The 12,023-nt window shown below is 47.8% G+C and overlaps 1 protein-coding gene across 2 annotated transcripts in view; it reads left to right on the top strand.

Annotated features, from left to right (window-relative positions):
• SLC1A4 (solute carrier family 1 member 4) overlaps positions 1-9,039 on the top strand; it is a 93,330-nt gene extending 84,291 nt beyond the window's left edge. For both annotated transcript variants that reach the window (XM_079940696.1, XM_079940695.1), the window contains 4 exons: positions 1,896-2,129; positions 3,658-3,852; positions 4,155-4,289; positions 6,105-9,039. In XM_079940696.1, coding sequence (XP_079796822.1) covers positions 1,896-2,129; positions 3,658-3,852; positions 4,155-4,289; positions 6,105-6,333 — 793 coding nt within the window. In that variant the 3' untranslated portion in view covers positions 6,334-9,039. The remainder of the gene's footprint in view (positions 1-1,895; positions 2,130-3,657; positions 3,853-4,154; positions 4,290-6,104) is intronic.
• Positions 9,040-12,023: the final 2,984 nt, after the last annotated feature.

Here is a 12,023-nt window from a genome sequence, read left to right as displayed (position 1 = left end):
CTTTAAAGGATAGACTTCAAGCTTCAGAAGGGCCCCTTCCTATAGTATTTTACAACATGGAGGGAAAATCCATCTTCACTCCATACATATATGTGAACTTGGAATGGTCTCTCCTTTATGTGAATGTTTCTTTATGTAATATCAATGCAAGGGCAATTGTTTAATAAAAACCATCAGATTGATTTCTGGCTAACAAGGGAAAAGTTGACAAGATCTCTCAAAGTAACTTCTCAGAAATCATACCGATTTCAGTGCCAATGCCTCGTAAGCTTTATCCTGCTGTTTTACTCAAGCCAAACTTTGTGGGTTTTAGCTTCTACCCATTCGTTGCTGAGAAACTAGTTTCTCCTTTTGTGCACAAAGCATCTTCCTTATTGTCAACCCTTAAATATCCCAGAACATCTCTCTCTTAGATGGCATTGGGATGGCAGCTGCACTGATTTTAGGAGAGAAGCCTGGCATTTGGTAAGAAAGTTTGAGATTCGGTGGGAAGCCAAGTTCGGAGCCTCCCCTGGTGATGTTTATCTTGCTTAACCAAATTTTCTTGCTCACCCCAAAATTCCAGAGTCTGACTCTATATTGTAAACATGACACTTCATATGACTGCTGTTGTTCAAGGGAGAAAAATATTTTCAGAAAGGAAAACATGTTTTCATCACATCGAGTTCTTTTCCTGGCTTATTTTTTTAGTCTAAAATCCTCCCAAAGGTTGGATTAAAGGAAACTGTGGAAGAAAGTGACGTTCGTATGTTAAGACATTTGTTTTCAATCTGGAAACCAATTTACAGTCATTCCTTCAATGTGATGTATTAGTTACAGAAGCAGATATTTGGAAGGGCAGACCCAGCTGAGTGTCTTAACCGCAGTGAGAGATCTGTTGCCTGAAAAGTGCCTATGCAGGCATAGGAAGTAGGAGTGGTTATCAGAGGATGGGGCTGGCTTGAGGATGGTCCCTAAAGATTTTGGCCTAATCTATAATGTTTTAATTCTTTTGAAAGGAGAATGTTTTCATGTATTACTATGGGATTTTAAAATAATAATACTGCTTAGAATATCTCTGGGAAGAAAACTCAAGAAACCAGTGACATTGGCTGTCTCCTTGGAAGGAAGATGGGTGCTTGGGTACAGAGGTGGGAGGCAGACTTCACCCTTTTGTACCCTTTAAAATTTGAACCATGTGACATTATTATGTATATAATTAAAATTTACAAACAAAGTTGATAGTTATAAAAATTCTTCCTCAATTTATATTAAATGCAAAACAGCAGACTTTTGTTCTTTGTAGCGCCCATAGTTCATTTCTTCCCTTCCTTCTTCCTGCCATCCTGCCATTAAAAAAATCTTCACGCTCCAAGAGTGTTCCCAGAGGGTCATTGTTAATGCCTTTTTCCCACAGAATCATGTTTTCCAAACCACAAAGAATTTAAAACTTCACAAAAGGCCCAGCTTTGGCTCAATTCTGTATCACAGCAATTCTGCAAAATAGGTGTCTTTTGTGTTTCTAAGTTCTGAGAACAATCCTGAGCAAAGCTGAAAGTCAAGCTCACAGCCCCAGAGGCTTTGCTCTTGAAGAGTTCCTTGCCTTTCCACTTGGGAGCCCATATGGTTGGTTGCATCCAGCTGTTAAGAACATACAATATCCAAGGGGAAAGAAGTCTGTGTCCTAGTCCTGACTCCGTCACCCACAATGAGCAATCATGTTAATTTTACTCAGTTTCACGGCCTGTAAAATGGGCACGGTATACCCCCATCCTTTTCTGTTCCTTAGGGTCATCCTAGGGAGAGGTGAAGACCACCTAGTTGAGAGTCCCTGCGTTCTGTGACAGGAAAGGCCTACATCTCTCAGCCCCAGCATCACCACCCTTACTGACCAGTGCCCTTTGCTCATGTCCTAGGTACGTACCTGTGGGCATCATGTTCCTGGTTGGAAGCAAGATTGTGGAAATGAAGGACATCATCGTGCTGGTGACCAGCCTGGGGAAATATATCTTCACATCCATATTGGGCCATTTTATTCACGGAGGAATTGTTCTGCCACTTATTTATTTTGTCTTCACGAGAAAAAACCCGTTCAGGTTCCTCCTGGGCCTCCTCACACCATTTGCAACAGCATTTGCCACCTGCTCCAGGTGAGTGGGTTTCAGGTGCCCTTGGCTGCCCTGAGCTGTATTAATATGGAACCAGATGAGCCTGTGGTGGATGCACAACCATCACCTTGACATATTTTAATTTCTTGAAGACTCTAAATTGGTGTCATCTGATTTTTTTGTACTACCAGCCCCACAGCTCTTTGGAAGTGGATTTTTAGGATCGCCAGAATGAGGGATTGCCTCGTTCCCTTCTTCTTGCTGCTTAGCGGTCAACTGGACCATTACTTAGTCCAACTGTGGGTCTTCACCCTAATTAGACCTCTGCCTAAGTGAAAGAAAGCAGCTACTTAAAACACATTGCATGGGAATAAAGATGCAGACCTACTAGAGAATGGACTTGAGGACACGGGGAGTGGGAAGGGTAAGCTGTGACAAAGTGAGAGAGAGTGGCATGGACATATATACACTACCAAACGTAAAATAGATAGCTAGTGGGAAGCAGCCGCATAGCACAGGGAGATCAGCTCGATGCTTTGTGACCACCTAGAGGGGTGGGATAGGCAGGGTGGGAGGGAGGGAGATGCAAGAGGGAAGAGATATGGGGACATATGTATATGTATAACTGATGCACTTTGTTATAAAGCAGAAACTAACACACCATTGTAAAGCAATTATACTACAATAAAGATGTTTAAAAAAAGAAAAACTCATTGCAGGGAAGTTTCTAGAATGATACCTGCCCAATTCTTTCTCCCTTTGGATGGGTGAATTATTTCCTAAATAAGACCAAGTCATCTTGGTGAGGGATGCATGCTCAGCTCTCTAGGAGTCCACAGTATTGTGGGATTATCTCACCTTGTCATTATTAGAAATCCTTCACAAAAAAATTGGGCTTTCCAAATACACTAAAGGAAACTTTCAAAGGATGGCAGCACATCGTTTCACTCACACATTTAGTTTTTGCCTCCCTACTGCATGTTTCCTCCCATCCTGACTGGCTATGTATATGACAAGGTCGTGGGGGGAAAGAATGAAGGAGGTAAGTTTCTCCAGCTTAGGCAGAAACAAGCCTACTCTTGGCTGTGCCAGCCACACCCTGCAGAAGCTGCAGAGCCCACTGGAGAGAGCGGGTCTTATTCTTTGTAATCTAGGAATACAGTTACTCTTTCCAAACTCTCAGAGCCATCTCGGCTTCTTGGTCTAAGAGAAAAAAAAAAAAAAATCATAGTTTGCCTTTTACTTTTTGGGAGGAAAAATATTCAAGAGAGGAGACGCACATTTTGTACCATGAGACAAGGTGTGGTTCTTGAGAAATTTGGAACAGGGGTATCCAGGTAAAAAAAAAAAAACAGGTAAATCTAAGAAGTCCAATTTTGAATACTTTGGGAGTTAACAAAACCCCACGTGTGACAGAAACTTTGCAACAATTCTGATATTTCTCTTATTTCAAGGGGAGAGTGCCATAAACTAGGATGGTGCCAACTGCTCTGTTCCCAGGTCTGAGCTGAGTACTGTGTTAGCCTGGGCAGCAAGGACTATTCTCATGGTTGGTTGTTTGCGTTTCCAGCTCTGCAACCCTTCCCTCTATGATTAAGTGCATCGAAGAAAACAACGGTGTAGACAAGAGGATCGGCAGGTTCATCCTCCCCATCGGGGCCACGGTGAACATGGACGGCGCAGCCATCTTCCAGTGTGTGGCCGCAGTGTTCATTGCCCAGCTCAACAATGTGGAGCTGAAAGCAGGCCAGATTTTCACCATTCTGTAAGTTCTGTAGTCTTTCCTTCATCATCAGGTCTGGTACAAAACGTGAGGTCTTTTTCTTGTGATTTCCTTTGAAAAACTTCATGAATACCAATCTCACCATGGTTCGGGTGTCTCATTTGTAAACTGAGAACAGCGTGAATTCATTACTTGAAGAGAGTGGAACCTCTGTGAAGGGCACAGCTGACAGACTCTAGGGTTGTGTGGTCTTCAGTTTCCAAGCCATGGCTGCCATGTTCTGCATGTTTCTGTGCCCCCTCATCCTCTGGGCTAATGGCTGATCCTGCTGTCCCATCCCCTAGAGTGACAGCCACAGCATCCAGTGTGGGAGCAGCAGGCGTGCCAGCTGGAGGGGTCCTCACCATCGCCATTATCCTGGAGGCCATCGGGCTACCCACTCACGACCTCTCTCTGATCCTGGCTGTGGACTGGATTGTGTAAGTAGCAAGTCCTAAGGGCACCGAATAAAAGAAGGTCTGTAATGAGCTCCCTAGAAGCTTGGCACTACTCTGGCCTGGGGCATGCAGAGAAACTTAAAACATGTCATTACTGAGAACTTGCTCAGAACATTCAGGAAAGCTAGGGGCCCAAGGGTCTATGGAGATTGGTGGCTGCATAGGGGTCATAGCCATTGGAGCAGCGAGCCTTCGGGAATGATCATCCTTGGCCTGGAATGTCCAAGGAGTGATTTCTGCAAGCGGAGGAAAGATGAGCCCAGCTAATGCGAATGTCATGGCTTGGGCTCAGGAGCGGAGTTCGGAAGGAGCTGTGATCCAGATGACCATTACCTGGGCTCCCATAAAGACACAGAACAGTTTCTGAGTGTTGCTTCCTTGAGTCCCATGATACCTTTCTCAGATACAAACAATACCTGTTTTATAGGGAAGGTCCGCTGAGGTACTGATGTTGGACAGTAGAGCATGTGAATAAGAAAATGAACACTGGAGCCCAGGTACCTGGGCTCAAATCCCAGCTTTGCCATTTACTAGTTGTATGATATGAACCATCTGTGCTTTGGTCTGCCCATCCGTCAAATGGGGATAAGAACAGAACCTACACCAGAGTTATGGTGGAGACTAAATGCGTTAACACGTGCACAGCACGTAGAAGGGTTCCAGGCACATGCAGGAAGAGCATTCAGTCAACACTGGGGAAGAAAGACGCCCCTGGCCAGGCTAGTCAGAGCTGGGCATGGGATACCCTAAACACTGGAGCCTGGCCCTGGGCTCGTGGCTCAACCCATGGTGGTTGGAAATTTTGTGTTTGGAAATCTTCAAGCCCTGGAGACTTGAAGGGGCTTCTCAGAATCCCTACAGCTCCTCGGGGGTGAAATGTGTCATGTGCCTTGGAGACCCGCCTTGTCTAGAGAGCACTTGGGAGGGAACTCAGTCCCTGCGATGGTACGTTGCGGTGAGCTGGACGGGACCAGAGCTGCGTGTCAGAGGCCCTGCCTCCTTCCTCACCCCGCTGTTTCCTCTACGTGGGGAGTGCAGGCACGAAGGGGCACTTAGCCAGGACGAGAGACGCAGGGCGCCAAGCGGGCTGCCCAGGCGAGACCTGCAGTCACAGGAGCCCTGTACCACCGTGACCTCTGATTCCACAGCCCTCAGCTTCTCCAATGCCGCAGGCAAGGTCACATTTTCCCCCTTTCTTCAGAATGGGCACAATACTTCCTCTGAGCCCCAGGGATAGGGGATGGTTATGGGGGTCTGGGAAGACAAGCTTCTGGAAGGGACAGCGCTGTTCTCTGTGAGATGGTGTTTGCCACCAGCCAGGGAAAGCATGTGGAGGTTACAATTCAGTAGAGATGCAGTGTCAAAGTGAGAGCAAGAAGGCAGGTTCCCACAGCGCAACCGTGAGTGGGAGAGAAGCTGGACCCAGGACGGAATCTGTGCGATCATCCCAGCTGTCTGTAACTTTTATACGATGGTGTCTCACACGTGAAATGCATACATTGAAAGATTTCTGGAAGGAAACAGATCCAGAGGTCAATACTGGTTCACTCAGGGTTGCGGAGTATGGGGGGGCGGGGTGACTTTTGTTTTCTCCTTTGTACTTTTCTTTTTCCCAAGTTTTCTTGAGGATCTGTTAGTTTCATAAAAAGTATTTGGAGAAAATCACTTTAGCATCAAGTGAGGCCCTGTGCCCTTACTAGCTTGCTCTCCCTCAGTGTCACAGCTTCCTGGTGGCTCAGCCCAAGGTGACATCCGCCCCCTGGTGGCTGTAATGCCTGCCTGTTCTCTTCCCCCCAGGGACCGCACCACCACCGTGGTGAACGTGGAGGGCGATGCCCTGGGTGCAGGCATCCTCCACCACCTGAATCAGAAGGCGACGAAGAGAGGCGAGCAGGAGCTGAGTGAGGTCAAAGTGGAGGCTGTCCCCAACTGCAAGTCGGAGGAGGAGACGTCACCCCTGGTGACACACCCAAACCCCACCGGCCTTGCGGCCAGCACCCCCGAGTCCAAGGAGTCAGTTCTGTGAGGGGGCTGGGCTTCCAGCTTGCCTGCGGGGGATGCCCGCCCCATCGGTCCGGTCGGCAGACCCGGGCACCGCCTTCACTGACTTCTAGCCTCCCGTGCAATGCTTTGGCCCAGTCACTGGTTTGAGGATTACTTCTCAGCACAGGCATTGGGCTTCCCAGCGGGACCTGGTTCCCAAGGACCAGGACACTCTGCCATTTGGCTTACCATGTCTAGGTGCAACTGTGTACACCCCAGCTCTGTTTGGAAACACACCCTCGAGCTGCCGGGCGGGGGGAGTAACAGGCTCACAGGACCTGGTGGTTAAAGCTTGGAAAATGCACATGTTGCTTCACTGCACCCAGGAAAGCTCAGCCTTGGGTGCTTTCCGGGCAGACCTGGACGGGTGGCAGCCATCTGTCGCATTGCCTCGTGAGCCATAGTAATTGGAAGAATTCCCAAATTCATAGCCGCGGCTGGAATTCACTGAGCTGGGCCTCAGGTGTCGAGAGTCTACACATCGGCCTGACTGGCTTCTGGGTCACTAGGCTGGAGGCGCTGCACGTTGTCGAGTTAGAAATACTCCATGGTGTTAGCACTGCTAGGGTCTCTGGTCAGTGGCACTAAGTAAACAATTATATTCTGAAGTCAAAGAAAGGAGGGGGAGTACAGGCTGCAGGGGGAAGGGAAGCAGCCTGATCAGGCCAGGACATACACACACACACACACACACACACACACACTCACACTAATGTCCCCATTCTGGCCCCAGCCCTGGGGAGGTTTTCTGTTTTCATGACCTGGGCCTATGTCAACACTGTGGCTCTATACCCATCTACTCTGATTTGGCAACAGGCCAGAGAGGGGCCCCCCTCCTCTGGGGAGGTGTCATGTGGTCATCACATTCAGGACCCTGGCTGGTCTAGCAACAGATTTTAATCCAACTAGACCCTCCCTAAAATGCTGCATTGCAGCAAAAACAAAATTTTAAAAACCCCACAAACCCACCCCTTCATTGGAGTGAGGTACCACTGTTCCCAGATGCCCTAGCTTTGGCTGATTTCCATAGACTTGGTTTCCTTTCCCTCCAGGACATCAGTTTAAAATTATAAGCTAAATGGTCCACCTGCTACTTACTGACTTGAGCTGAACCTAGGGGAGGGGGCTTTACGGAGAGAACAAGCATTGCCCGGGATAGGGAAGGAAAACCTAAAAGGCACTAGACTGCTATTTCTCTGTGGCTGTTGGTGTGTATCTGTGGGGTAACCTGCAGCAAGCCCTGGAGCCTCACTTTACCCCATTAGTACAATGGGGCTGATGTCACCTGCCTCTTACCTACCTCAGAGGGATTTGGTGAGGCAAACTGAGTGAATCCGCGAAAAACGACCATTTCGCATTTTGCTTCTTGGATAGCAAGTGCGAACGCCCCCGTACCCTCCTTACCGTTACCTAAGTGATACCGAAGTTCTCCAGGAGGCTCCTTCTTCTGGGGAGGACAGCTTTTACGAGCAGGGCTTTGTTCTGTGTGCAGGAGCAACTGTTATCACGTCACTTGTTCTCTTAGTAGTTTCTTGTTAGCATCAAATGCAGCCTCTTCCTGATGTCCTTCATCTTTTTGTGAATTAGCTACCCCACCTCCCAGCACACTTCTGGGTACCTGAGCTCCCCGCGACTCCCAGACCCAGGCACCATTTCTGCCACCGCACACTGGCCATTAAAACTCCCAAACTTTCAGCCTCGCTCATTCCCTTGTCACAACTGGAATGGGGGGAAGGGGGGACAGAGAGTGAAGCTCCCCTGTATTAAGACTGTGGGGCATGGGCCTGAGCGGAACGGGCGGGGAAGAACCAAGGGGCACGGAGCAGACCTGGCCCTTTTCCCTTCAGCCCTCTTTAAACCAGCTAAGTCACTCCCGTCTCCTGTGAAGCAGGAGTGACCAGGAGCTGGGCTGAGAGGAGCCTGGAAGCCTCGACCCTCTGGCTTGTTGCTGATGCCTTCTGTTTTCAAAGGGGAAACAATCACACTGATGGATCCCAAACTGCAAATCCCAAACATTCACTATTTTTCAGGTGTCATTAGATCTCATCTTTCCTTCTTCCACATATATACATGGCTATGTACGTACACATACATATATGCAGCATGTATGTGGGAGGTATACATGCGGGTAACATCTATATGTATGTGTGTGTGTATATTTTAGCTCCAGTCCGGGCAAGTTTGAATTTGGACAGAGGTGGACTAACTGCAAGTTGCATGTCTTTGGCATCCTGATTTTCCTGTTTCTAAAGGTGAATTTTACAAAACATGGACAGTAGAGCTGGACAATCAGACTCAGGGACTGCGCATCCTCTATCCTGGACCTGGGATTGCGGTGAGGGGAGCGCCGTGCCTGGGGCAGGGTGCTTCCTTGTAAAATCCAGATGGTGATTGCTCCCCTTCCCTTGGCTTTCTCCCTGTTTTTCTGTCTGCAACAAGAATCAGACCAGGAGTGACCCGGCTGGGGAAAATGCCACTTTCTCATTGTCTGAAGATGTCTCCGCTGCGCTTCTAACATGTTGTCGTAAATACTGTTCATCTCTGACTGTTTTGTATGTGTGACACTTGCCTTAAAACATAGCAGTCCTCAGAAATGAATACAGGCTTTCTACTAGGATCTGCATGTTCCTTTATTCCCTCCTTGTGTTTTGAAGTGGTATTTACTGCTGGAGCTCTTCTAGGGGAGGGCCTGGGGGTGACTGAATTGATTATTTTTTCTAGTAGCGTTTAGCCAGCACGACCCCCTGAAGCCTGGCAGGCCACTCAGGTGTCAGAGCTGCTGCAGGACAGTCACTGATGTGACTTGCGGTGGTGAGCGTCCAGGCTCCTGGGCACCTCCCACTCAGCACTAGCAGGGATCTTGAAACAGTGAGTGGTTTTGCGGCATACCTCCATAGTCAAGTCTCGTTAGGACAAGTAGGTCAACAGGCCTTAATTGACCATCTACTGTAAGCCTAGAGCCAAGCTGAAAGAATGCCCCATCTGTAGAATTACTGAGAAAGTCCCTGCCTAAAACAGTTGCCCATGCCTACCATCCTTGCCACCACACCCAGCCCATTCTTTTATATCATCTCATTTTCAGTGACACCGCATTCCAGCACAATTAGGGAACTTAGAAACCTCTTATAATACGATTATCCTACAAGCTCCCACTAGCAGCCTTAGTTTCCAGACCCTGGGGCCTCTGAAGGAAGAGATCTCTGGTCTTACCTGGACATTTGCAGCCCTTCCTATAATATAGCTCCACCTTTAGAGGGAAAAGAAAACCATACATCAATCTCAGAAGTGTTCCTTCTTTGAAAAAATTTTTTCAGCTAGTGTCCTGAGGTCAGTAGAGATTCAGTGTCTCTTCACTTTTGAAAAAAATAATACCTTTATTGAGATATAATCCACACACCATAAAATTCACCCCTTCAAAGTATACAATTCAGTGGTTTTTAGTATATTCACAGAGCTGTATAACCATCAACAATCTAATTCCAGATTTTCATCAGCCCAGAAAATAAACCCAGGACCTCTGACAACCACTTACCTACTTTCTGTCTCTGGATTTACCTATTCTGGACGTTTTGTATATGTAGATACAAAATGCTTCTTTTATAGATACATCCCAGATAAAGAGAATTGGTGTTCAAAATGTAAACACTGCCCACCTTCCCACTACTTCCATTCTCCCCCCACACACCCACAGGAGAGCCTGTAAGATCTTGTTAATCATCAAATACAGATTCAATCATTTTAGCCTATTGGGGCAAAAAAAAGGGGGGGGTTGGATTCCTGGATTAATAATGGATTAACGGACTTCCCTGGTGGCACAGTCGTTAAGAATCAGCCTGCCAATGCTCGACATGGGTTCAAGCCCTGGTCTGGGAAGATCCCCCATGCCGCGGAGCCACTAAGCCCGTGCGCCGCAACTACTGAGCCCGCGCGCCACAACTGCTGAGCCCGTGCGCCTAGAGCCCGTGCTCTGCAACAAGAGAAGCCACCGCAATGAGAAGCCCGTGCACCACAACAAAGAGTAGCCCCTGCTCGCCACAACTAGAGAAAACCTGCACACAGCAAAGAAGACCCAACACAGCCAAAAATAAATAAAGTAATTAATTAATTAATAATAATGGATTAACCAGAACACAACTAATTTGAAGAACTTTTCCCCAAATGTATAACTGATAAAGGTCTAGGTACCCAGACCACATGTTAAGTTACGATGTGGTCTGGATCCAGGCAACTGAGTCTGCTAACATTCTGCTCCCTGCACTGTGTGGTTCCGTGCCCAGCACCAGGCACATCATATTCTTTGTCAACGATGCCCCCTGGAGTTAGGGAGTGTGCAGACTTCATGGTTATACATGGCAGCCCTGAACTCGGGAGGTGAGTTGCAGTTAAAAGATTTGACTCACGCTCAAACATAAAGCATGTGGAATATGTCTGCCCTGTAAAAATATTTTTTTTTCCTTTTAATAAGTAGTGGTTAATGAGTCTCAGAGGCAATGAGGCTGAAGTTAAGAGGAACATCCTTAATCAACTTCCCTGGTCAGGTTGGTTTTCCTGTTAGCGTGCCTGTCATAAGGGTTTGTTGCCAGCTACTTTGTAGCATGAATGTACATTTTATCTCTAGGCCACAGAGCACCCTGGGCTGGTTGGCTGGGCTGCTCACAGGCCCTCCTGACCTCCAGCCAAGCCCATGTAAGAGAAGCAATCTCGTGACAAAAGGATCTTGTGAGTGGTGGCCCACTCCACTCCGTCCTTCCAGAAACACAAGAGCAACAATGGCCAGGACTGAAAGAGGCCAGACACCAAAGCGTGCAATGCTCTGTGTGGTGTTATTCCATTTACACCAACAAAACTGACCTACAGAGTTAGAAGTCGGTTGAGTAGCCTGTTCATGTGGAGAGAGGGGGTGGTGATTAGAGGGGGACTAGAGAGGCCTCCAGAAGTGCTGGCTATGTTCTTGACCTGGACGGGTGTTTGCTTTGTGATAATGAATTAAGTTGACCCCATATATTTTATATACTTTTCCATAAGTGAGTAATACTTCATTAGGAAAAAGAATAGGGGTGGGTAGCAGGACCCAGCAGGAGATCCAGCTCTCTGTAGGGGGTCCCAGTTACTTTGGGTGACCATGTCTTTTCTTAGCTGTCCTGTGGCCCACGGGAAATGCTCTCAGCTAATTGCATCTTGGTCATCTAGAGCAGGGGTTCAGCCAACCGGCCCCCACGTCAAATCCAGCCTGCTTCTTGCTTTCGCGTGGCCCTCAGGCACTGCTCCAACAGACAAGCATTGTGAGCCATGGAGACCAAGCTTGAGTGGCCCCATCCACTGGGTCGGGGCCAACTCACCCATTAGGCACAGTACACACAGGGCCTAGGGCCCACAATATGTGTAGGAGCCCACAAAGATAATTTATTTTAAAATCAGAAGGAAAGCATATAGCCCATGCTGGATTATATTTGTGTTTATAAAATATAATCACAGCTCTAAAATATAATCTTTAATACGTGCTTATGGTGGAAGGGTCCATGTGACAGAAAGGCATGTGTGGCCCCGGTCCCCGTTCCTCCCTCCACTCCCAGCACCAGCCTCCCTGGTTGGTGGCTGCATCTTACCCCTGCCCAGGGTCCACACTGGTCACCACCTGCATGTTGGGGACTTCACTGTTGGCAAATGCTGGGG

The sequence above is a fragment of the Stenella coeruleoalba genome, assembly GCF_951394435.1.
Source record: "Stenella coeruleoalba genome assembly, chromosome: 13".
NCBI lineage: Eukaryota > Metazoa > Chordata > Mammalia > Artiodactyla > Delphinidae > Stenella > Stenella coeruleoalba.
Note: the sequence above shows the minus strand (reverse complement) of the source record. Positions and strands in the feature narration are given on the sequence as shown.